The sequence below is a fragment of the Meleagris gallopavo genome, chromosome 7, assembly GCF_000146605.3.
Source record: "Meleagris gallopavo isolate NT-WF06-2002-E0010 breed Aviagen turkey brand Nicholas breeding stock chromosome 7, Turkey_5.1, whole genome shotgun sequence".
Taxonomy (NCBI): domain Eukaryota; kingdom Metazoa; phylum Chordata; class Aves; order Galliformes; family Phasianidae; genus Meleagris; species Meleagris gallopavo.
Window position 1 is genome coordinate 3,504,409 of NC_015017.2, and position 24,154 is coordinate 3,528,562.

General features: G+C 42.6%; 1 protein-coding gene across 1 annotated transcript in view; it reads right to left on the reverse strand.

Moving 5' to 3' along the window:
* The window catches only part of SPAG16 (sperm associated antigen 16), a 351,197-nt gene extending 343,456 nt beyond the window's left edge, over window positions 1–7,741 (reverse strand). The window contains exons 1-4 of the mRNA XM_031554276.1: window positions 7,680–7,741; window positions 7,288–7,562; window positions 4,288–4,334; window positions 3,663–3,761 (exon numbers count right to left, since the gene is read on the reverse strand). Of these exons, the coding sequence (XP_031410136.1) occupies window positions 3,663–3,761; window positions 4,288–4,334; window positions 7,288–7,562; window positions 7,680–7,741 (483 nt within the window). The remainder of the gene's footprint in view (window positions 1–3,662; window positions 3,762–4,287; window positions 4,335–7,287; window positions 7,563–7,679) is intronic.
* Between the last annotated feature and the right edge of the window lie 16,413 nt (window positions 7,742–24,154).

The window sequence follows — 24,154 nt, forward strand, 5'->3', positions numbered from 1 at the left end:
TGCACAACAGCAGCTGGAGTGAGGAGAGAGAGATGGGAAAGACACAGCCCTGCAGCCAGCAAGGTCAGAGAAGGAGGAGGGGAGGAGGTGCTCCATCAACATGACTGCATAAATTACCTGGAGATAAAAGCATTTCTCTTTATAAAATAAAAACGTGTGGCATTCTCTACGCTGGATGATCTCACTGCCATTTTGTATGAAACAAAGCATCCAACTCAAGCAACCTGCCTAACAGACAGAAAAAGTGGATGGGCAAGATCAAGGCAATAGTAGGATACTACAATATGCCAAGTACAACACGATATTTAGTATATATTCATTACTGGAAATACAGTATATCAGATAGGTCTACTTTCTAATTGTGGCAATATGTGAAACAAAGTGCACATCTGCAGACAGTTGCACTCTCGTTCTTGCTTTTCTTTCTTTATTCTAAGTCTGACGTCTATGTTTAATGCCATTCCTTGTAGTTTCCCAAGCACATCTATAAAGCCAATCTTGGAAGAAATAACACAGCATGATTCCTTTAATAAATGGAAATATGAGAGGAATCCATTTCATCTGTGCAGAGGAGAATTTATTACATAGCTACTAGCACTGAGAATCATTTCAGGACCTGAGCTGAGAACAGCATAGGGAAAAATGAATGCAGCCTATTTGTACACTTTTGGAAGAGAGCTTCAGGAACGCAGAGGGAAAGTCCTAGTTCTATTGCAGCCCTCAGGAGCAATATTAGGCTAACCACTTTCTTTAGATCCCTAGAATGGCAAGCACTGATTTTTCGTGTATATTTACCTCTTTAGAAATGGGGAAGAAGCAATAAATATATGGGGTGTGAACAGACCCCCAACAGCAGCCACACAGACAAAAACATTACTTTGACTGAACAGTCTGAATCCTCAAAATTATTTGTTCTCAACTTAATACTTCTCTTTGAATTAAAATCCTCAAAAGACTCTGAGCATAAGGATTGCACACATGACCAAGAAATTAGTCACCAAGCACTTAACCCTATACATTTCCACAATACTTGGAGGATTTTTTGCTCAGCGAAGAAAAATTAACTTAAGGTAAATCATTTCCCTTGAAAACAGGCTGGAACATTTCTGTAAAATTCGGATTGGAAAAGCAAGAACCAAAAAAAGATTCAAAGATTTTTAACAAGATCAAATAAAATAATCAAACCTACACAGCAAAACAGAAGGTTTATGATGGCAATGTGGCTCCAGGTTACCATCTGGGATACTAAAAAATAAAGGTCTCGGAATGCAAGTGCAAAAGCTCTATCTACTAAAGAAAGCAATTCACTCTGCTTTCTTTCATCTGTGTGATTTTCTAGAAGTTCCGTAACCTTTTCTTAGGGTCTCTACCAGCTGAAAACATCCTTTAATATGCAAAATATTCTGATACTCATTTTTCAAAACACTTGATATATCTTTATAATGTCTTAAAGCAAGGAGAACAGAAAAAAAAAATGAATCTTGAGTTGTGACAGAAAAGGACAAATGGAACAGAAACAGTAAGTACAATCACTACTATGCAAATCATGTCTTGGCCTGCACGACTCTGTTTTCTATCAGCTGCCTCCGACTGGGGGGGAAACAGCATTCAGAGATGATGAGGGCTCCATCTGCCTCATTTCTCTCTGAGGATCCAAACACGAAGATGTGTTGCAAATGGCAATTTCCAGGCAAGGGAGCCCCAAACTCCTCCAAAGGCTAACAGCTCCACTGCACCCAGGCACAAACCCAGGAGAGGGGGAAAAAAAAAAATCAAACCACCTCAATATCCCCTACAGAGACATAGCTTTAATACATACATACCAATATTTTAAAGTTTTGAAAAAATGGTTAAATGCATCATCTCATTTGCTTATGTTTGCTCTCCTTCATTTAGTAATTAGTGCTAATTACTTCAGAAGGAAGTCTGAAAATAAGAATTAGGCTTTCCTGGTTACGCTTGACCTTTTTCTTACAGAGTGTAAAAGTATCTGCAGTAACTACAAATACCCACAGTTTCTAAGTTGAGTGCCTGCATTTGGCAAACTGCTAGAATATTTCTGGATGCTCACTTGATCCATGCTTTCTCTGTAAAATTTCTCTTTTAAGAAAACATTTGCACGAAGCACTGAACTGCAACCTTTAATAAGGAATTAGGCATACAGGTTACTATAGACAGCAACTGTACGCAAGAATCACGTACAACTACTGCAGTGAAGCTCTCTGAGGATGCACATTCCTTTGAAAACCATCCAGGCACTAACAAGTATATTCATTCTTGCTTCCATGTCTGTCTGTCTAGAGGTGGAAATAATGATTTCAATTCCAAAATAATGGAAAAATTGAATCCTTCAAAAAATGATCCAAGGCAGACACCTGCTAGTTTAAGTATAAAATCAAGAAGAATTTGAATTTAACCACATTTTCTTTTGATTCAAGTAAAGCTCACAGTATCTTCAGTTGGAGTAAATGGGACAGATACTGTTTCATTCTCTTAAAATTCAATCAAGAGAGGTAAAATATTAGTTCCTTATTCCACAGTCAAATAAGAAGATATTACTCCTGGTTTCTCTTTTTATTTGAATACCAGTTCTCACATTGAAATAGGTACAGCTGCAGTTATCCCTGAAGAGCATTATCTGGTGTTGGGTTAACTATCAGTTTTAAAAGCTTCTGAAGTCCTTCCCTTAACTGTCAGTCATACCCAACTTCAAAACACATCAAGACTTTGATATTGCTAGGTTTTACTCAAAGTTTCATCTCAAACGCAGAACTGACTGAGGCAAAAGAAAATACAGATTTTTCCTCCATTCTGATAGTAAGAATCATTCAGAATTTGAACTTAGTTTGTTTTGCAAAGGCAAAATATTAGTAAGATAATAGCTTACTGATGAGGAGGCTATAAGACAGGGAAAAGCACTTCTCCATTAGATTGCAATAACTCAATAAATTCAGGCAGACTGTTGTTAGGAAAATGCAATTTAATGATCCCAGTGTGCAACTCCAAACTATCACATGACTGTTTTGAAATCCAACTGTAAACATAAGAGGCACTCAAAACTAATGCTGTATGCGAAAGGCATTCAAGGATTCAAGGCCAGGCTGGATGAGGCTCTGGGCTGCCTGGTCTGTTGGTTGGTGACCCTGCACATAACAGGAGGTTGAAACTAGATGAGCATTGTGGTCCTTTTCTACCCAAGCCATTCTATGATTCTATGATAATTTTCTAATTTAACACAACATGGCAGTATCTTCTTTATTTTTAATATAGAAACAACCTTCTTCAGCAAAGCGTTCAGGTACACATTTCTGTGGGTGTTAAGTACAAGCAGTTGCTCCCCTCCATGGGGGATCACATTCTCATTCATTCTACTCACATAATAAAACCAAACCTCATTGATTTTACTAATGTTTTGAAACAAATTATGTATTTGAAGGATGACTTTGTTTACAGCTATAAAATGAATGAAAGTTAAAGGAAGATGGCACGCAGGTAACTCAAGTTATTTTTTTCCATCGTGACATATTTAGTCCTAGTAACTTATAAAAAGTGTAATCTTCTCCACAAAATATCTCATAATTCAATGAAGTGATGACGTGTACTTTTTAACCCAGTAAAACCAGCTAAATCACAGTCTTATTGATTTGTCATCAAGTTCTTACTAAGATGTGAGCATCTTCAGCTTGCTTTTGAACAGCCTGCAGAGCCTCAGACAGATCTTCGTCACCTTCCTGAAGACTAAATTCATCATCTGCTGACACCTAAATGAAAGGATTTAGAGCACCAGTATCAATATTTTATGAATCTTCCCAAGCCCAACTGTTTCTACCTCCCTAACCACTACTGAAAACAATCTCATTCCCATTAAAAATATTCTGCATGTTCACATTTTGTTTTCTATCCTTGGAGTCATTGAAGGTCAGGCTGAAATGGGCTCTGAGCATCCTGACCGAGCTGTAAGTTTCCCTGTTCACTGCAGGGCAGTTGGACTAGATGGCCTTTAAGGGTTCCCTCTAGTTCAAACAATTATATGAGTCTATGATTCCGTTCATTAACAATAAGCTGAAATGGATATACCCGGTTTTTTTTGTTTTTTTTTAAATACTTAATTTTGAAAAAAAAGACGTAACAAAAGCTCATACCAAATCTTCTCTTGACCACTAATCATCACACTTCAGAAAAGAAGGTTCACTACTCCTCCCAAGCTACTTTTATGTTGAAGCGAAACAAAGGAATCAAACACGAATACTACAGATATCATGTAAGATAATCAATTTAGCAAGTTACCTCTTCGTACTGATAATCGTCCTTAGCGTAGTCTGTGATAGTAATTTCTGCAGGTTTTGTTAAGGCTGAAACGTTTGATGCAAGCACACGAAAGGACAACCAGCTGTGATGAGCATCTTCACCCCTGCTCTTAACCACACCAAATGGAGATGAGCTCAAAATTGAACATCTGAGATCAAGCACTGAACACTTCACCAAAGCCAATGCAAGCGCCTTAAATAATAACCACAGCACATCCACAGTACAAAGAGAAGTGAACTCTGAAATGGTAAAAATCCACTGCAAGTTATTTACAGTTCCCCCAAATGCTTCAGAGTCAGACTTTTCATTAAAATAACAAATGGCGTGAAACAAAACTAAAATAAACAGCTCATCCACCAGCCTGGCAGCTCTGGGAAGTATAACCAAAATGTTTTCTGTAAGATGCACTGCTGTTTCCCTAGGAAATCAGTTAGCCTAGAAATGACCCACGTAAATAAACTAGAAATTAACTTCTAAAGAACAGTTAGCAATTCACTGCTTCACACACAATCATTTTAAGTGGTAACTTCTTTTTACAAAAGAAAATAAAAATGGGGAAAAAAGCCATGATTTTCTAGCTTAGTATCACTTCCCTAATCTGAAGTCTTCAACTAAAACAAACAAAACAAACAAAAAAAAGAGAACAATACAGCTTTTTGCTACAGTTTGTGCAGTACAACATATACAAAACTACCATCTGGATTCAAGATCCCAGCATCACAGCATGCAAGCTATCAGCTGAACTGTAACCATCCAGAAGACTCACATGCCTTATCCCTGAAAGAATAACCACCTTTGGTTTGTAAAGATGTGAGTCTTATGAATCTTCCCAAGCCCAACAGTTAGAAAGGCATCATTTTCCTTTCTGAACAAACAAACAAACAAAAGTGAAATCTCTGCATGAATAAAGGTCTAACTTTCAGTAATCAAGTCAAAGCACATCTGTGTATCTAAAACTGCACAATTTCACCACATGCTTTTCTACAAAAACTGTATACATAAATCGGAAGCTGGCATGAATGCTTCTTCAAAACTTCCTAACTAGGCTTAGGTATGTAAAGGCAAACACCTGTTTAACTTGCCCTCATATTTCCTTCTCTAATTACCGCAGATGTGGAACACAGGACTCAAATGCAAGTCACAGCCTCTCTGCACCTCAGGTTTCTTCCTCTGTAAAAACTTCATTCTCTAACTTGAACGATTCTCAAATTTAAATTCTAGCACCTGAACTATGCAATCTCATAAAAAAAAAAAGCAAATAAAAATAACAGGAGCCCCACCCTCCAGTGATTAGCTTCAGCAGGTCTACATCTGTTCTCCATTACACAAGTAATCTGGATTATGAATTTTGACTTCAATGGCAGATCAAATAAAGCATACAGTTCAATTAATGCACTTTTTCTCAGCACAGTGTTCCAGGATACGTGTGCACCCACCAGGATGATGTAAGAGAACTGAGATGGTAATAGTTTATTTTTCGGCAAGACTTTCAGGAGCTGCATTTCAGGATAACAGCCAGGGACTGGGGCATAAGGGTGGACTGCAGCTGTCTGCCAGCTCCCCAGAACAACGGGAACACTAAGGAGCAGGGTCTGACCACATGGCAGTGAAACAAATCCCAATTCCTGCACTCTGTACAATTCAACGCAGAGAGAAATACCCATCTGAACTGCTAATTACATAAGAAAATGAGAATGACAGCAAGGCACAAATGCACAGCAAAAGCAAGGAACAGCTTTCCGTTATTGTTCTAAAAAACAGGGACAGCAACAGATGGGAATCTGAGACAAAGACACATCAATACTGGCATGTTAGGGTAATATTCTAAGACTTCCCTTTTTTATTAAGATACTCCATCACTAACCAGACATACTCACTTTACAGAATGGTCACATCACATAGTGTGACCACCTGAGTACATTTCTGAATGAACTCTGTGATTATTTCCATATACATGAATATGCAGATGTGTTAAAAACTAAACATCTGAACACTTCTTTGGAATTCCCAAGCCCCTTCCTTCATCACTTCATAGTACAGTATTTATCAACATTAGTTTCAATAAAGGACACTTAAACCACATTTCTGACATCTCAACTTATCCACACCATGTTTACTAGTCTTTTTAGACTATTTTCTCTAAGGCTATCTTTTGCATGGGCTGCAGGTGGTTCTTCAGCTCAAACTCCCACCTTTGACTGCTTCTTTCCACAATTATCAGATCTTTCAATGCAGCTCTACCTGCAGCACACCTTCACAAGTAAAACATTTTCAGAAGAAAACAAGGAGAAGCTGTTTCCTTGCATCAATGCAAACAACAGTGCGCAGACTAAACCTTTAAATGAAAAATACTGATAGCCAGGCATACAATTACACCACAGAACACCGTTTTAACAGCTTTAAAACTATAATGTTCCCCCAACAAACACTGTGTTGCTGTTGGATTGGTATAAACACACACTGACACAACACTGTTCAGCTCACCGCACCGCTTGGGGACAGGTGTGCTGTTTTCAACAAGATAACCACAAGCTCGAAAGCCAATCTTCCACTTTCTTTTCTTTTTTAATGGGCTTACACCCTAACTCTAGTAAGGTACTGGCAGTGCCTGACGAAATAAGGATTATCTGACCCCCAGCACTGTGTGGAACCGGCAGCTCTGTAGTGTTTCACCACCAATACTAACACATAGAAGGCAACAAGAGGCTTCCAGTAAAGAATTTGAACTTTTTAGCCCTACGGGGGGGGTAACGTTACCCCGAGGCTCGGTCAGGGTGCCTCAACACAGCAACGACCGCACGTTCACCCTTTCCAGCGCTATCCTGTAACATTTTTCTTCGTTCCTTCCTCCCAGCTCCACGAGGTAAGCTCCCGCCCCGGGTCCTCAGCTGAGGGCACAGGGGGACCGAGGGGACGGAGAACCCCGCAGCCCGCCCGCCTCAGGCGTGGGGAGCACCCCGCGGCGGGGCGGAAGGATACTCTGGCAGGTAGACCGACGCCTCAGAACCCGCCGCCGCCGCCTCCTCTTCCTCCTCCATGGCCGCAGCGGCCCGCCGTTGCCAGGGCGGCGCGGCTCTCGCGAGAGGAGGCGGCGTGACTCGAGGTGGCGTTCGCTGCCCCTTCGGTTTCCCGCCCTCGTTCCCCGGCGGGGCGCGCGGGCTGAGCGCGAGGCGGGGCTGCTCGCGCCGTGCTTCTTTGGGCGGCTCAGGAGCACCGCTGCGGGGCGGGAGTCACCTCGGTTTCTCTGGTGCCTCCTACCGGCTTATTGCTGGGAACTTTCTGACTGGGAAGTGCCCTGTTTCCTTCAATGGGAGAAAAGCCTGCTTCGGTCTCCTCAGGGGCGAATTCCTTCTTCATAGGAGTTCTGTCACCGCGGCAGGGCTGCCTGTAGGCAATATGCTTCTGCATTATGTTTATCGAGGAGCACAACCATGCGTTTTCCATGGAAATCAGTTGGGAAGGAAGCATCACATAGCAAAGTGCTAAGCAGTTCCCTTCTCTACTTCAGTCTCATCTCCCTCTGCAGTCCCTATAAATTTTTCCTTAGTCTTGACCACCTCACTAAAACATGTATCCCCAATTGAACACAACTGCTGCAAGCTTTAAAAGGGCTTGGAGAATTACTTCAAGAGGGATCAAGAAGGAACAATTAATGGGAAGGACTAAAGGATCTCAGTCCTCTTGTTCATTACAGGAATGGTTAAATGTGATCAAAGTACATGGGGAACAAACTTGATAAGAAAGAATGAGCAAAGATATAGGCATAACCAACCATCAAGAATGGAATCAATATAAATTACAGTGAATAACAAAGAGCGAATCTTTGATGGCGAGAATAAATAACATTTGACTGATTTCCAAGTATAATGAAAACTTCTCAGAGGCTTTTATTAATGATAGAGTTATTTGTAGTTGTTCTGCATTGGGACACCTGATTCACCCTGCTTTATAGCCCTGTAGCAGTCTGAGTTATAAATGATTATCTTCTCCCAAATAGAATAACCAGTGTTGTTACTCTATCCCGTAACTTCTCATGAGGAAGACATGGAAGCAGCATCTGCTGTAGCTTGAGCATTTCATTAGACAGACTGTTTACTTTTCTCACACAGCAAAGACTACACACCTTAGCTGTATCTCAGCCAGGAAAGTTTTATTATTTGAAAAGATGGTTTGTGGGTAACCTGGAATGCTCCAGAAAGTGTTGCTACTACTCCCAAGCCTGAAAAGCCAGATACTCTTCCACTGGCTGAAGAAGCATGAGACACTGTCTTGTTCAGAGCAAAATATCCTACTGAATCCACCAGGCAAACCAACAACAATTCTGAGAAGTTGAGTTACAAAACCAGAACATCCATCCAAGCTGCTTTCAATGACTTTCAGGCCCTTGCAAGAAGATCTCCAGGTGTCCAGTTCACGCGCTTCATTATAGCAGACAGCAAAGAATTTGCTGACCCACTGACTTTTGCACACACGTTCCTCATTCTCTTCAGTGCATCTTTTGGGGAGAAGGGACCAGAGAAAGCTGTCAACTCACCTTTCTGAATGAGCACACAGTTTTGCCTGAAATATGATATGGACATCATGGTGACAGTGAAAAGGCCATTGTCCACGTGGCCATGGTGCAGCATGGGACCACAGCTGGAAGCTAGAATGAGCTGGCAAACATCTTGTTTCAACTTCTGCTATGCCATCTGGTTTCCAGTTAGGCAAGTGACATTAAATGCATTTTCTCTGTATTACCATCTGGCAGCTGCTTGTATAGCAACAGAGCAACACGCAGAATTTGGCTAGCAGTTATCTTAAGAATCATATCAAGGATACTTGAAACACTGATTCTGACACAGAAATGGCTTACAAGAAGGAGAGTTCCTTTAGCTGGTGGCCTTACATGCACAGTTTTCCTGGTAGGAAAATGGAGTGGGAAGTTCTATATCCTTGTATTTTGCACGTATTTATGTTACAGAAGTCCCATAAAAGTTTCTAAGGGGGTAACCATACAGGTTTCTGAAGTGTGTAATTTTGTATGCAATTAAATTTTGTTCAAAAGTATCTACGCTTTTGCTGTGCAATGGATGTATGTTTCCTTTTCCAAAATCAGAGGAGCAGGGCTTTTTTCTTTTCCTGAAATGATGTATGCCAAAAGTGAGCTTGGTAAAGAAAAATCACAGAAATTAATTAGTACAGACACAAGTTTCAAAAAATACTTTAACAAATTTCATCTAAGAATTTAAGAATAGTCAGCTGTAGTGCAACTGGAAATTGAAATATAGTGAAACAGCTGTAGCGACAGGGCTTCACATTTCTGAATGTCAAATTAGTAAAGCTTACGGGGCCATTGTAACCTTGCTGGGTTTTAAATGTAACAGAAAGGAGTGATTTAAGACATACAGTAGAAGTTTCAAAAAATGATTCCCTGACAAAACAAATCAATATAAATTTTGTTCTCTACTTCCTGCTGTGCATTCCTGCCTCTTTCCCAGTCCTTGTGCTGATGCTCAAAAGATCCTCATAATTTAAACCATCTGAAAACCAGTCCAGAAGAAAAAGAGGTTGTTGGTTGGTTGGGTTTTTTTCTTCCTTTGATTTATTTTTTTTCCTTAATTTCAGGAAGAGCAAAACTGAATTGTAAGATATTAGGCAGTCAGAGTTAAGCATGAGTTATTTGATGCAGTGCTATTTTGTCTCTACTCTGCTGAAGAATATTCAGTGTTTAATCTTCTACTACGTTTCCAGACATTTCTATAGATTAGACCTAGAATATACTAAGTCTCTGGAAAGAGAGCTTTAAGTTGACTTCATAAAAATGAGAATTTCAGATTCTAAATGCATCAGCAGTTCTGCCGATTCTCATTCTTCTAAGCACTTTATTAAAAGCATAACTACCATTGCAATACCAGTCTTGCAGTTCAATCACCTGATCCAAAATCCATTATTTGAAGGATTACTTAAGTTTAGTCTGGTTTCAGTTTCACACAGCTTTTTCACATGAAAGTGTGCAAGGCAATCTCTTAAAAGTCACAATATGAGTGCAAGCAGAAGTATGAATAGGTTTGAATTCACTTAGGTAAAAATTTGAGAATGACTTATTTGAGTCAAGTAATATAGAAGTACAGTTGATGGCTGTACAGATTTTACAGGGCACAGTGCTGTAAAGTACAAGTTTTCTACTGCAGACAGGACTATGATGTATACAGCCTAGCCTACGCACTGTAATGTATAATAGAAGTTAATCTATCCATGCTGATGCTGCTGTTTCCAAGAACGACAGCCTCCATATCTTCTGCCGTTTTTCCCTTTGAAATTTCTCAGGAACATTGGACAGATGGTGCATTTTGACTCCCCGTGCACTGAACTGGGAGTATTTCTGTAGCACAGGCAGGAATAAATTGTACTAAAAGAGAGAAGAGAGTTGACAAAGTCATTTTTGATTTTAGAAGTGTAAGTGACCCGTGTCCTCTCAGAACTCTAGTTTTATGGGCACAGAGTTATTTATGCAGCTTAAAGGAACTAGTGATCATCTGTTACTGGTAATTAGAGGCTTTCTGTGTCATAATTTCTTCTGCTCTTTGAAACTAAGTCTAGTTAACATAGTTTTCTATATTACACGTTGTTAAATGTTTCTCTAGCTAGCCACAGATTAGCTGCTTGTGCTGCAAGTTACCTGAATTTGAAAAGCATCCTCCTTTACACAAAAATATGGAAAACAAGAACCTGTGCTGCCCTAATCAGTACGTATAACAGAGACAAGAATTGAGATATCTTGTTAGAAAATGCACAAACTGGAGGACAACTAACAGAAAGCTAACAGGAATGATTACTTTGTTACACCGTGCTTCCAAGTAACGAACTACTTATTACTCAGACAATACATCTTCCCTTCAGAACTCAGAGTCTTGTACTGATCAGCGCATGCCAGAATCGTTGCGACTGTTTTCCTGCTCCCCTTCTTTACCTGCTTGATTTGTTCTAATAATAATAATAATAATAAGATAAAAATGAACACATGAAAACCCAACATGGCCAAGCTTTCTGTCAATCAGCTTCAACACAGATTGAAAAGAATGCATCTAGAGAAAATATATAAATTATTCAAGACTGTTGGGTGCTTCAAAAAAATCACTTAAAATTTCTCCCTGCCCCAGTCCTCTCCTGTCAGCTGTATCCTAATCAGCTCAGCACAGAATACTTCACTTCCTTTCACCCTTTTTTGTGCCAAAACACCTGCTTGCTTTCTCTTTGATGCTTTCCCCGCTTGGACTCATTGCATCCTTTTTGTTTGGGTTTCTCCCACTCTGACTTCTGACCATTTCAGTTTGTGTTGTTAGCAGGTTTGCAATCCTGGGGTGTTTCTTCAGCACGTTATCTTTTCAGAGATTCACCTGGAGGACAGTGAGTATTGCTGTTCCAGGAGGACAGCCACAAAGTTACAATAATTGGTCACCGAATTCAAAGCTCACTGAGTTTGATGCCCGATAGGCAAGGACCAGTCTCTGAGTTGTAGCCAAAAGCAACATTTGTTACCAGAGTATTTAGCCAAGCCTCTGCTAACTGCTTAAAGCCAGTTGTATCGATTGATTGAGATGAGCAGGGAATTTTAATTTTCCCAGTGCTGTTTTGTTTGTTCCTAGTGCAAGGCAATTTTCTCACATGTGGGATTTGAAGATAGAAATAATTAGAAGTCAAATCACCAAACTCCAATCTGTCATAGCTGAAAGCAGCACTGGTGTATACAAGCTTCTATATGTTGTTATAATGGAGACTGTGCAGTCCACTTTTTTGCTTCCTTTATTAACAAATAGAGGACTTCGTGCAATAATTATGTAAATTGTTATGTAATTATCCAAAAATGCTGTTCTTTTTTCTGAAAGTCTTTTATATCCAGTACATTACAACTTGTGATGTAGATGAAGTCTGCATTCATTTTCACATATCTTTGATGAAAGCTACAGTACAATATTGACGCCCTATACTTAAATGTCAAATCTTTGCTTTGAGGTTTTTGTAATATTTTGTTTAAATATTGAAGTGTCACAGAATTGCAGTCTGGAAATGCTATGTTTAAGTTCTTGGCTTTTGTTTTAGCACAGCCATAACTCTTGCTACTAAGCCATTTGCTCAGTTTGGTATGAGTAAGCACTGGTAATTCAGCTTCTCTTAAACAATAGCTAGATCTTGGGCACCAGGCATTGCATTTGGAGACACCTAACCTGGTTTAAAGCGTGCTAGCACATATACTAGAAGCTTAACATAAACTCTGCTTACTGTAATTCATGCTACTCCTGTACTTCAGATACATTCCCAGTAATTAGAGCAAATCCTCAAGGTTGACTGAGGAGAGGCTTAATGCTTTGGGATACCAGAGACTAAGGAAAATCCTCTATAATTTCACTGATGAGACCCTAAAAATGATTATGCAAACTTCATCCTCTTTCTGAAAAGAGCAATTGCAGGACCCAGAAAAAGCTTACTGTATACGAGCCCTCACTCTTCTACTGTGCAATCCCTGAAGTCTGGGATGAGGTTCCAAAGGCCTCAAGAAGGACATCACTTCACACACAACTCTCTTCAATGCTGCATGTTGACCAGATGAGACAGCTCTTTCCTCTGTGTTGGTTACTGTATTAAAACACACGTTTGTAAGGCTGCTTTGAGGGCTACTGATTCCTTGACACTGGTCAGGAATACAGAGAAATGTAGCCTTACTTCGAACAGTTTGTTCTAGTAGAAGTTAATGTTATCTGTCCTTCTGGGGAATACAAGATTTTTCTTCAGATTAAATAATAATACTAATAAATTGAAGAAATACCTGACTGTAACAGCACTTTTCTGACCCTTTTTTTCTTCTTAATAGCAAAAGAAATGTTGCAGTTTTCACAAACTAGGCCCACAAATTGTTTCTGACTACAGTTGTAATTCCCACTCTTGCGGGAGAGAATGTTGTTGGCTTTAAGCCATACAACTTGTGGATGAAAATGTCTTTACACACCGAGTTGGGTTCTGAGTGGGCTGAAGTTGTTGCAGGAGTATGCATCTGGCTTTTCAGCCAAAATATATTTAGCTTTAGAGTGTGAGTACAGGAGACGTGGGGGATCTCCTCTCTGTCATACCTATCGTTAAGTAGAATCCCTTTGCTTAACACTTTCAGATGATTCCATCCAGATGAGTACGCTAGTCATCTTAATTGAAGGCAAAACAGGAGGCTCTGCCCTTAGCAATGCTTTGGGAGTCCCTTCTTCTTAGTCCCCTGCGAGCACGAGAAGCAGTCCTTGCTCAGGCCTGGCTCCGGGCCCTTCCACACCCTTCAGTCATGGCAGTGCCCAACAGCACTGTCCCACTTGCACCAACTGGGGCCTTTTCCCCAGCACACCCAGTGCAATGACATGGACAGATGGTGCTGGATGCATCTTCCGTGGGGATCCAGGCCACCCCAGGTCCTCCTGTGTCCTTCCGCTGTGTCCACACAACATGAGAACAGAAGAGCTGTGCTAGGTGACCTCAGAAGCTTTTCTCAAACTGTCCCCAAAAGGAGGGGCTGCCAGGAGGAAAGGAAGCTATAGGCCACCAGAAAGTGATACTCCAGGAGCTCTTATCTGCAAAACGGGAGAAAAAGACTGGTTATTAAGTTGCTATTATTTTGTCGTCTTTATTTTTGTTACCAAAATTAACCCAGCAGCTAAAGGAAGACAAATTCAGGAACAAGTGACATTTAAAATAAGATGGCACTGAGGAAAGTAAGGCTCAAGTAGCAAGTGTTAGGAATGGCTCCTTTGCTCTTCACTTCTTGGCAGCACAGTCAAGGGCACAGCAGTCAGAGTCACTGACCAGCTTACCTCCCCCTAGGTTTTAGCACAGGAGAATATTTTGTTTCTATTTTATTTATTTTTATTTTATTTATATTTTGTTTCTATGGGATCATCATTACCTTTTAGTAAAAACCCAGTTCTATACAGTGTATCTTTTGAGGTGACTTTACAGAAGCACATAACCAAATTGGCAGTTAATTAAAAGATGCCTGTGCAATGAAAAGTACTGAGCGTAAAGGAATTCTGAATAAACTTTTAAGAGATTATCAGCATTAAAACCGCCCTGGAGACGACACAAATACTTAATTGAAATGTAGCATATGGAAACAGTCACGTGAGAAGGGTTGAAGAATTCAGCATTCATCATTTGACATTTTGTTGTAATTAGCAAAAATAAATAAATCACAATATATACGTCTTGTATATTGATGGTATTTTAAACACTGTGAAAGAAAATCATTCCTGGACAGAATTAGCTGCATTTCCTTCCAAGAACATTGTGTCTAGTTCCAGAAAGCCATGACATTACTTTCCATCATGGTATATTACTGGAAAAAGTGATTTGTTTGCTGTCTTGCCCATAGGTGAGAGGCAACATGCAGCTGCACTCAGAAAACATACAGGAGAGAAAATGAAACAATGTACTGAAGCTGCTCTGTACCCAGTAGGCTCATGGAAAAGCCTGCAGGAAAACGTCGCTGCCTCCAACCCTTCCTGAGTCAGGTCTTCAAAACATCACTGGGCATCCAGCATATTCAAGCTATGAATGTTTGCTGTAAACACACTGCTTTTTTTTTGGTTTTGTTCATCTGCAGAGGTTAGATCTTCATGCAAACAGGAAATCAGGCTATTTGTGTAATTTGTTGCATCACTCGATGAGCACAGCTGGGTGCCACCAGGACCCCTTCTCTTTTCACTGGCCCCCATTCCCTGCCACGTCTCCCATTTGGATGGTGAGCACACATATGCACTACAATGCAATGTTGCCTGTCTTGCACAAGGTGCCAGAGCCCTGATGTCCCTTCAGCTGGATCACTTCCAAAGCAAAACAGCCTTTCCTCTGCTCTCCATTCAGCACAGCAGAGCACCTTGCCAACCGTCACCCCCCTGGCCCACACCTGGTGATTTTGTGGTGAGCCAGCAATTACTTAGACTGGCATGCGGTCAGGTCTCACATCAAAGACATTGATCACCTTTACAAGTGAAAGATCCCCCAGTGAATAGTTCTGAAAGGAATAATCACCTTCCTGGTCCATCTTTCCAGCCCAAGACTGTGTCTAACAAGCATCTAGTGAGACATGTGGACTACAAGCATTAACAATTGAAAAATCTTTGTGTATACCTTGCAGACATCAAAAAACAAACACATGGACCAAACCCTCAGTAAAATCAGTTGAAGTTTCCCTATCAATTTAAGATGGACCTTGACTGGATCTACCAAAATGAGCCCATCCATACTGGTTGCTCACAAGCTCTCATTACAAGCGTCATCCCTGGCTTTCTGGAAGCTACTTGTTATTTTCTTAACGGCCAGCAGGCAAATTGATTTGCACAAAATTTATAACAAAGGCAATAAGCAAATAGCAACTGTTATGTTGCCCGGCAAATCAGAGGCTAAAGAGGGCAAACAATGTCAGCAATGTTTTCTTCCCCTCTCAAGTTTTTGGTGTTTTTTTTTTTAATTAGATTTGCTATACTTCATAAACACATGGCTAAGTCTGTTTTCTCCTGATTTGCGCATGAGTCTCTGTTTAATAAATGTATCAAGGCGGTGCAGAGAACTATTTCTTACATCTGTGTAATACACCAAGGGCTCCCTGGCTTTCTGTGAAAGAAAGAGCTGAAATATTCCCTAGGCCCTGGAGACAGTTGGTTATGACCAAAATCTGACTAATTTTTTCCAGCTACTTCAGTTAGTCCAGTTCAGAAATGTTATCCTTCCTCACCAACTGTGTCTGACTAATAGCAGGATTTAGAGCAGGAGGAATACAGGAATAAACTCTACGTCGTGCACACGAAGCTATCTAACATATATGAAAAGTATTATGACCGTTAAGCCCCACAAAGGCACTTTGCCTGTTTCATTATCACACAACACAGTGTCTTAATTTGCATTTGATTAACCTCACCGTGAGTGTTAATTAATATTAACAAGTGGCAGTGATTCTAAATACCAAGAAGGCATCAGTAAAACAGGTCCTGTGCCTAGGTATGACAGCAGGGCCAGCGCCCACAGGCCAGAAGCTTTGTTATGGAAAGTCCAACCTAAACTGACACTGAAAATTAGAAGACAGATCTGGGTGTGGAAATTGCAGGTGGGCTCCATGAAGTCAGGCAGAGTCTCCAGGCCGAAGATTTGTTCCTGCGCATGTTCCTGCACAGCTTAGTCCACCTTGGATCTATGGAGCATTGCAAGTGGTTTTATAGAGCCACAGGTTGTTAGGCTACAGCTTTGTTCACCACCATTAACCACACCGCCTCAATTAATTGTGCACCCAATGCACCATAAATCTGTTAATTAAAATAAGATCTTTCACTATAGCGTTTTTATAACAGCCTTCCTTCCAGACATGCATTCAGTTATGCTTCTTCCACTGTACAGCATCAGCAGTACGCTTCCACCAGTCACAGCTAATTAGCAGTGGACGAGCTACACCATTGCAGAGCTGAAACAATGTTGGAAGCTGCTCACAGCCATTTCCTGCCCATGAACCCTGTGGAGGCAACAGCCTTGCCAGAAAGGCTAGGCAGAACCTGCACCAGGCTCTGCTGCTTTCTGCACTGAAGCTTGTGCCCAGGCTGTGATGAAGAACAGCCCACGTCCTGCACACCAGGCATGAAAAAGAGATATAGGAACAGCAGGTCTGCACACCTGAAGGCTTACAAAAGGGACCGTGTGACTCGATTGCCATTAAGCTGCATGACATTATCGATGCTAAAATCCCATGTGAGGATTGTTGGTTTTGCCCTTAAGTGTTTCCTTCATTTTCTGTAATTATCTCCATGAAAATAAAGGACTCTAATAGCTATATCTATAATCTTATAGTCTGAACTATCCTCTCTACTCCTTAGTCTTTACCACATAAAGATCTTCAGTTCTGCACAGGATGTTTGCAAATATATTCCAACTGTGTCTGTTCCTGTGATAGCATATTGGTTGTTCCTTCATCGGAGGGAAAGTCTGAGATGTGTTAGAATAAGGGGGAAGATCCCATGAGCGTGAATGGCCTTTGGACTATGTCTCCATGGAAGCTTTTATCCTCCTGACAAAGTGGTGCAAATTTCCACTGAACAGGCATTATTGAGGGAATGCAGTAATAGCAAAAACAAAACAAAACACCTCAAAACACAACAAAAGACATTTCTAGTTCCCTTCCTTCTCATCTTCTCAGGTCATGTCAGCTTGTCTCTTTTGGCAATAAAGCCTCGTGCGCTGAGGGCACACACTGCTCACAGTGGAAGGGAAAACAGCAAATCTCTAACAAAACATCGTGGTCCAACTATTTATTATCCAGTGGAGAGATGTGCAGCACGAAGGCTGGTAGTTACATCATGCATTAAGGCACACTGTGTTCCCTCTTTCCTGCAGCGTTTCATCCACCACGAGACCACAAAGCACACCACTGTGGGGCACACCAAGACCCCGCTGGATGAACCACCCCACACCAGCCAAGAGATGCTTTCCTCCCTTTTCTCAACTGTCCCAGGCCACACAAAGTGCCATTTTGCTTGTGCCCTGTCAATATAACTTCTAGGGTTGTTGTTTCTGGTAGAGGGTCTCAAAGTGCTTTTCCTGAATAGCCCGTGGAGACTCATGCTTGTGTTACATTCACCCAGCGCAGTCAGACCTAAAAATCCCTTTTCCCCATCTCAGCTTTCAGCGCGCTCCTCCACACAGGAAGACTTCATAACTCCATCCACAGCGCTGCCTCTTCATGTAGTGAGAAAATTGGTTTTAATGCCTAAAAATAAAAGAGGACCTTTATATTATCAGGCATTTGGGCCTTAATAGGAAGCTCTCTTGTTGCTGACACCTTGCATTTACTATGGTGTTTCCACATGGATGTCATGCTACTTGGTTCCTATCCCAAGAGGCAACCTCACAAATTGACCAGCTGTAAGGGCTCCTGCTCCAGAACAAAGAATCAATAGCACTCTGCTCGGATAGTCTCAAAGAGTGCTTAACTTTTAATTGAACACTGGGAAAGAAATTGCAAAGTGCAAGAACTCAGAACAGCATGAAGGCCCACATAATTATCTTTCTCCTTGCAGTTCTGTATGCAGACTGGAGACTAATTAAGCACATGCGCAGGCTAAAAAATGATTTGCAAAGATATATCTTTTGACATTTTGCAAGTGGACTGAAGCAGAAAGTGAGTGTAAACAAGGAATGGGAGCTGCTGCCCTGCTCTGTTTGCTCTGGTACCTCGGGTTTTAGCTTTGCCCACCCACAGCAAAGGCAACGCAGACTTTGCATTTGCTTGCAGCGTCCTGAACTTGATTCATCTCAATGCTGAACACTGGTCAAAGGATTTGAGAGCAGTATATGGCACTACCTTAGCCATTGAAGGAGCTTTGATGGTCCTGGGACCGCTTTGTAACCCCACACGCTGCCAGCCCTGCGCTCTCCTGCCCGCTCCGTGCCTGTAGCACGTAGGCATGGCAGCCTGAGATGCACGCTGCGAGCGCAGCCAGAGCTGCCGCACATCCCCATTGCGCAGCCAATGCTGCCACCCTAATGCAAAGCAGAGCATATACGTGCACCGGGCAGGAGGGGAGAGCATCCGTGTGTGGGACACGGAGGTGTTTTATCCGCTGTGTCGCAGAAATGCAAAGGCAGGCACAGCGCTCACTGCTTCGGGGCTCTTTCTCAGCCTCGGACGGGGTGACGAGGGAGCCTTAAAAGATGTGGAGGAGCGTTAAACTGATGGAAAACGACTTGCGCTGTTGTTTTTATAGATCTTAAGGCATTAGGCACCACGAATGCTTTAAAAGCGCCCAGAAACGCGCCGAATGCAGAAAATAAATGCCTATTAACTGAATATTTTGCCTCTGCGAACGACGCTGCTCTGCTCCCTCCTCCGCCGGGAGTTTCCCTGGGCGGCGGGCGGCTGCCGCATGGCAATGCTGACATCTGCCGGCGCTTCGCTGCCGTCCTGCAGCCCGCAGAGCGTGCGGTACGGGAGAGCAGACAGGGGGAGGAGCAGACCTCGAAGCTGCAGCCCAAATACCGAGAGAGAACGGCGATGAATTGGCGAGCGTGGCTGCGCGTGCATCGAAGTACCGCACCGCGATATGGTTGCGTGTCAAAAAGTTGCAAAGTTTATAGGAAAACGGGTCATCCCTAATTACGTTTTCTTAAGAGTGCCTTTATTGGGGTAGCCTTAATGATAAGTGGTTAATTGCTTTAATAAACCAGTGCTGCAGCCGTTCCTGCTTGTATCTCCTCAGCAGCAGCACCAGCGCACAACGGGCAGCTGGTGGTGCAAAACACAGCAGTCTCCTACAACTGCCCTGCCTGACCTGCTGATGGAAGCTCTCTGCAACAAGAAAAACTCCTCAGACAGGTTGGTGACGGTGGTGCTGTCTGGTATGCTGGAGAGCGAGAGCCAAGCCCCTCTTTTGCTCTATTTGGACTCAGATCCCCTTTCTGCTTGCCTAACCCAGAGGGGCAACATTTTTCCCTCTGCTTCCACAGTATCGCTCCGTACTGAATCAGAAAGGGAGGGGGAAGCAAGCAGTAAAAAACGTCTTTGTGAGACAGAAAATTGGTATCTCGCTGAGCTGTTCTCTATCCTACCATTTGTAACGCAACACCGCCCGCCTCTTGCGACACGCTCGCAGTGCGTGTGTGCCACGAGGAGCTGTTTGCTTTGCGGCTGGGGGAAGCTCAGCAAGGCGAGGTGCTGCCTTTGTCCCAGCTGTCCTCTGTGGCTGCCTCTGGCTTTCACCTTGCAGGGGCTCACGTGTGCCCATTGCCCTACAGAGCAGCATTTCTTGCAACGGTGCTTGCTGGGGTGAAGGAAACATCGGCAAACCCTCACTGGGGTGGAGATCTTAGGTTCTGGGCATTGAGTTGTCACCCAAGTGATGATGGTTGGACAGGGAGGAAGAAGGACCACGGGAGCCAGCAGAAGCGGGGATCAGGGCCCCTGGCCACCACTCAGTGACACTACCTGAGCCAACGCTTTGGCATCGTGGCTGGAACTCCCTGGGAAAGGAAGGGACTTGGGGAGCTCCTGTCCCTGTCCTGGCAGCATGGGAGGTCTCACCTTTGTCCGGGAAAGCTGCCCCGAGGTAGAAACAATGCTTTCCAGCATGATAAGAAAACTAAAATGCAGCTGTGGCTAAATGGAGAAAGAAGCATGGAAAGCAACACTCCTGTGCCCCACGTGAGATCATTCAGCCCTGCCTGCATGCCTGGGGGCACAAAGTATGGATGCATCAGCAGGCACAGCGGGGTGCTGGCCTTGTGTCCTTCTTTCTGTTGGTTAAGGCTGTGGGTTTTGGGGTTTGGCACCTTCCAACTTCCCTAATGTTTAGGGAGAGGTGAGGGGAGGCATATAATCCTGCTCTGGTTGTTTTTTTGAGTGTATGAGGTAATGAATGTCTTTAGTACTTTAAAGGTGCTGTGAGAAGCTGCAGGGCATGTGTGGATGCCAGCGTTTTATGGAAGGGGTGTTTTTGCAGCCAACGGACTTAAAAAAAATCCCTCATATTAATAAGGCTGGATATTATTGCATGGCAGGTGTTACTGTGAATTATAAAGTACTTCTTACTCGGTGGGTAATGAAAACACTTGTTGCTCAGTCCCGGTTGCTAAGGGTAGATGGTGGCAGCTTCATCTACAATAGCCAACTTGACCCAGAACTTTCTATCGTTTTAAATGATATTTTAGTGCTGTCTTTTGCTTTCACCTGAGGTTAGGGCAGCTGAAGCTTTCACAGTGTGAATTAATAGAGCTCTAAAAAAAAAACAAAAGAAGAGGACGCTGCATGCTGTGATGGTGGTGCACCCAGATGCTGCTCCACGTGCACGTGTGGATGGATGCTCCTTGTGCAGCACTGAGAGTTGGTCCTCTTATAACACGGGCTGCTGTTCACAACTATTATTCCTCTGCTGATAATGTGACACATCATAGGAATGCCAAAAGTATCTCCAGGAGAAAAGGAGAGGAGATGGGTGCAAGTAGAGAGCTGAGTAATTGTTCTCAAGCATGCTTGTTTAAAAAACAGCACCCCACATTTAACACCAAAGGGTATTATTACAAAATAGCTGTGAGTTGGTAAACGCTCTGTCATAAGGGGACTCCTCAGGACCACAGTGTCGTATTATTGTCTCAAAAGTATATTTGTATGTTTTTAATATTAAAAAGCAAGAGAGCAGGCCTGCTCAGAGCTCTGTCTGTCACTTTTCTCAATAGTATTCTTTCAATGATTAGCTTGGGTATGGGTGTATCTTGAGAACTGGCGATTACAAGTGCAGTATAACCTTTTTTGAGGGGTAGGCGAAAGCTTCCCATCTAGTGGGCTGAAAAATCTCGTAAGCATCCAGCAATGTGGTCGTCCTTTGGCAGCAGTGATGGCTGATGTCACCCGATCCACTCGGGATCTCTTGCCTTGTTCCTGACTAGGTTCGGTCCTGGTCAGTCCCATTTGGCTTGGAGAAAAGCTCCCACATGAGCTATGACACCAGCAGCAGAGTCAAATCAAGACAAAGATGGAGAAAGTTGGGTCACAGGAGCTGCTGATGGATCTATTTTCATCGTACTTGGCAAGTCAACATTTTAGCTCGTGCTTATTTTATTAACAAGAATAAGTCCAAGTCCGAAATGTGATGTAAAGGGAGGAGGAAGAGAAAATACTCCGCAGTTCTTCAGATGCTGTCCTCCTCTGAGATACGAAGATGCATCAGGAAAACAGCAAGGAATAATCCTTGGGATTACAGCAGCAGCCAGGGGAGCCAAACACAAGAGACACTGCAATTACGTTAGGGATGAGAATAACTTGCAGCCAGCCTTCCTCTGAAATGCAGGCAGAGAATGACCACAGATGCCTTACAGGAGACTTAATTGTCCTTGCCAACAAGGCTCATTATCCATACACAAACATATGTGCTGCTTTTTTAACAGCAAAGTGCACTTTTTCAAGAGAGTATTTTACATCTGAACTGCTTGAGTGTCAAATTAGATGAGTCTGGCTTGCTTTTAATTATGCCAGCCATTGGTTTGTGCAGAAGGAGAAGGGCTGTGCCACTTCTGAAGGCACAAGAGGGTTGCTATGTATAAAACAGATAGTTTCATCATTCCACGGGAGCAATGCTAGAGATCAGCAATGAGTTTGAATTCGCATTTCAGAAGGTTTTCGCTCTGGGTTTCAGCCAAGATCATCTTTTCGAGAGGTTTCTGCCTCCCATTGATTCAAGTTTACATAAAACGAGAGCCGGACCTTGAGTCTGTTGCCCCACACCTCCTGCAATCACTTGTACTTCAGCAGGCAGGTGGAACACACAGCCAGGCTTGACAAATAACTTTTTATCCTCATTCTGCATTCATGTAAAGCAGTGGAGAATCAGACCCCAGGGAAACAGGCAATTTCCTGCAGGTATTTAACAAGGTGCGTTAGGAAAACAGAAGGAGGATGGCGGTTCCCAGGACAGAATTGCCAAAGAAGCCATGTTCCCTTCTTGGGCTCCATTTACAGGCACCTTGCTTCTGATGAAGATGAGCCCCAGGTTTTTTCCAAGGCCATGTATGTGTGGTGATGGGAGGGGGCACAAACTCAGGAACAGGGGGATGGGCATGGGGCAACTGGGAGAGCATCCAGGCAAGTTGGGCAGGTGGGGTGAAAGCAGCGAAGGGATTCATCTTTTTTCCAAGCCATCACGTGGATGTTAATCAGGAGGCCTGCTCACGTCTTTTCAGTTTGGCCAGGTTTTTCAAATAATGAAGATAACTGCAGCGGTAATCAAACTGCTGGATATTCTAGTGGGGAAAGTGTAGCTTTAACATGCCAAAATGCAGCCTCTGCCAAAAGCCGCTCGATGAACAAGATGGTTTTTGTGATCTGGTGTTCATTTCCCTCTTTTCGTAAGCAGGAGTGAAGAATAACTGTTTTGGCAAGAGCTGGACATGTGCTCTGTCCCATGAGCAGGCTGGCTGGCACAGTGCACCACGTTGGCAGAGCCTGGGCAGTCCTACAATTCACAGGTTAAAATCACTGGGGTTATTTTGTGTGCAATCTGGTGAGGTGCCCCAGGAGCCCCAGCACCGTGTTTCAGCAGTGCTAACACAACCTCTGCCATCTCCATGCATGCACTTCCAAAGCACAGCTTGCCTTTCTGTATTTCTTAGGAATAAAAACTGATAGCCAGGCCTGGTTCCTATCAGGGCAAGGCACAGATCTCTCCTGTGAATAGGACAGCAGACTTTGTGAGAGTATTTTTGGGGTGCTAAAGTTCTACTTTTTCTGGATAATTACATTAAAACATGGAATTTTGTGATGAAAGCCATACTTATAGTATTGAAAGCCTTTTAAAAGTCTGTATTCACGATGAGCAGGAAAACATCTGTGTGTACAGGAATGGGAACCTGATGCCTGCAGCAAGTCTTGGCTCATCCTATTTGCAAATGTAAGTTCAGGTTTGAAACTCTTAACTCAGTGTTCAGTCTCTCATATTAATGTGGAAAAAAACCTTTCAGAATCAATTCAAGATTTCTGTTGTCAGAGGAAGGCCACGAACTGAGGCTCATCAGCCTCCTGAGTGCCACTTCTAAAATCTCAAGGTGCTTTGTACTCTTCATGTCAAAAATAGGGGGTGAGCTATATGAGTGATGGCTGTTACTTCTCAATTAGTACTGAAGCGAGGAGTCCTGTCTGTATGTACCGAATGCAGCAAACCTGTGTGTGCAACCAAGCCCAGGCATTTAAAAACACTGAGGCATAAGTCACCAACCAGCAAGAGAGGTCAGAAAACCAGAAGACATTATAGTCCATTTTAATCGCCTTCTTTCTTCTTGCTAATGTCCCACTTTAGGACTTGGT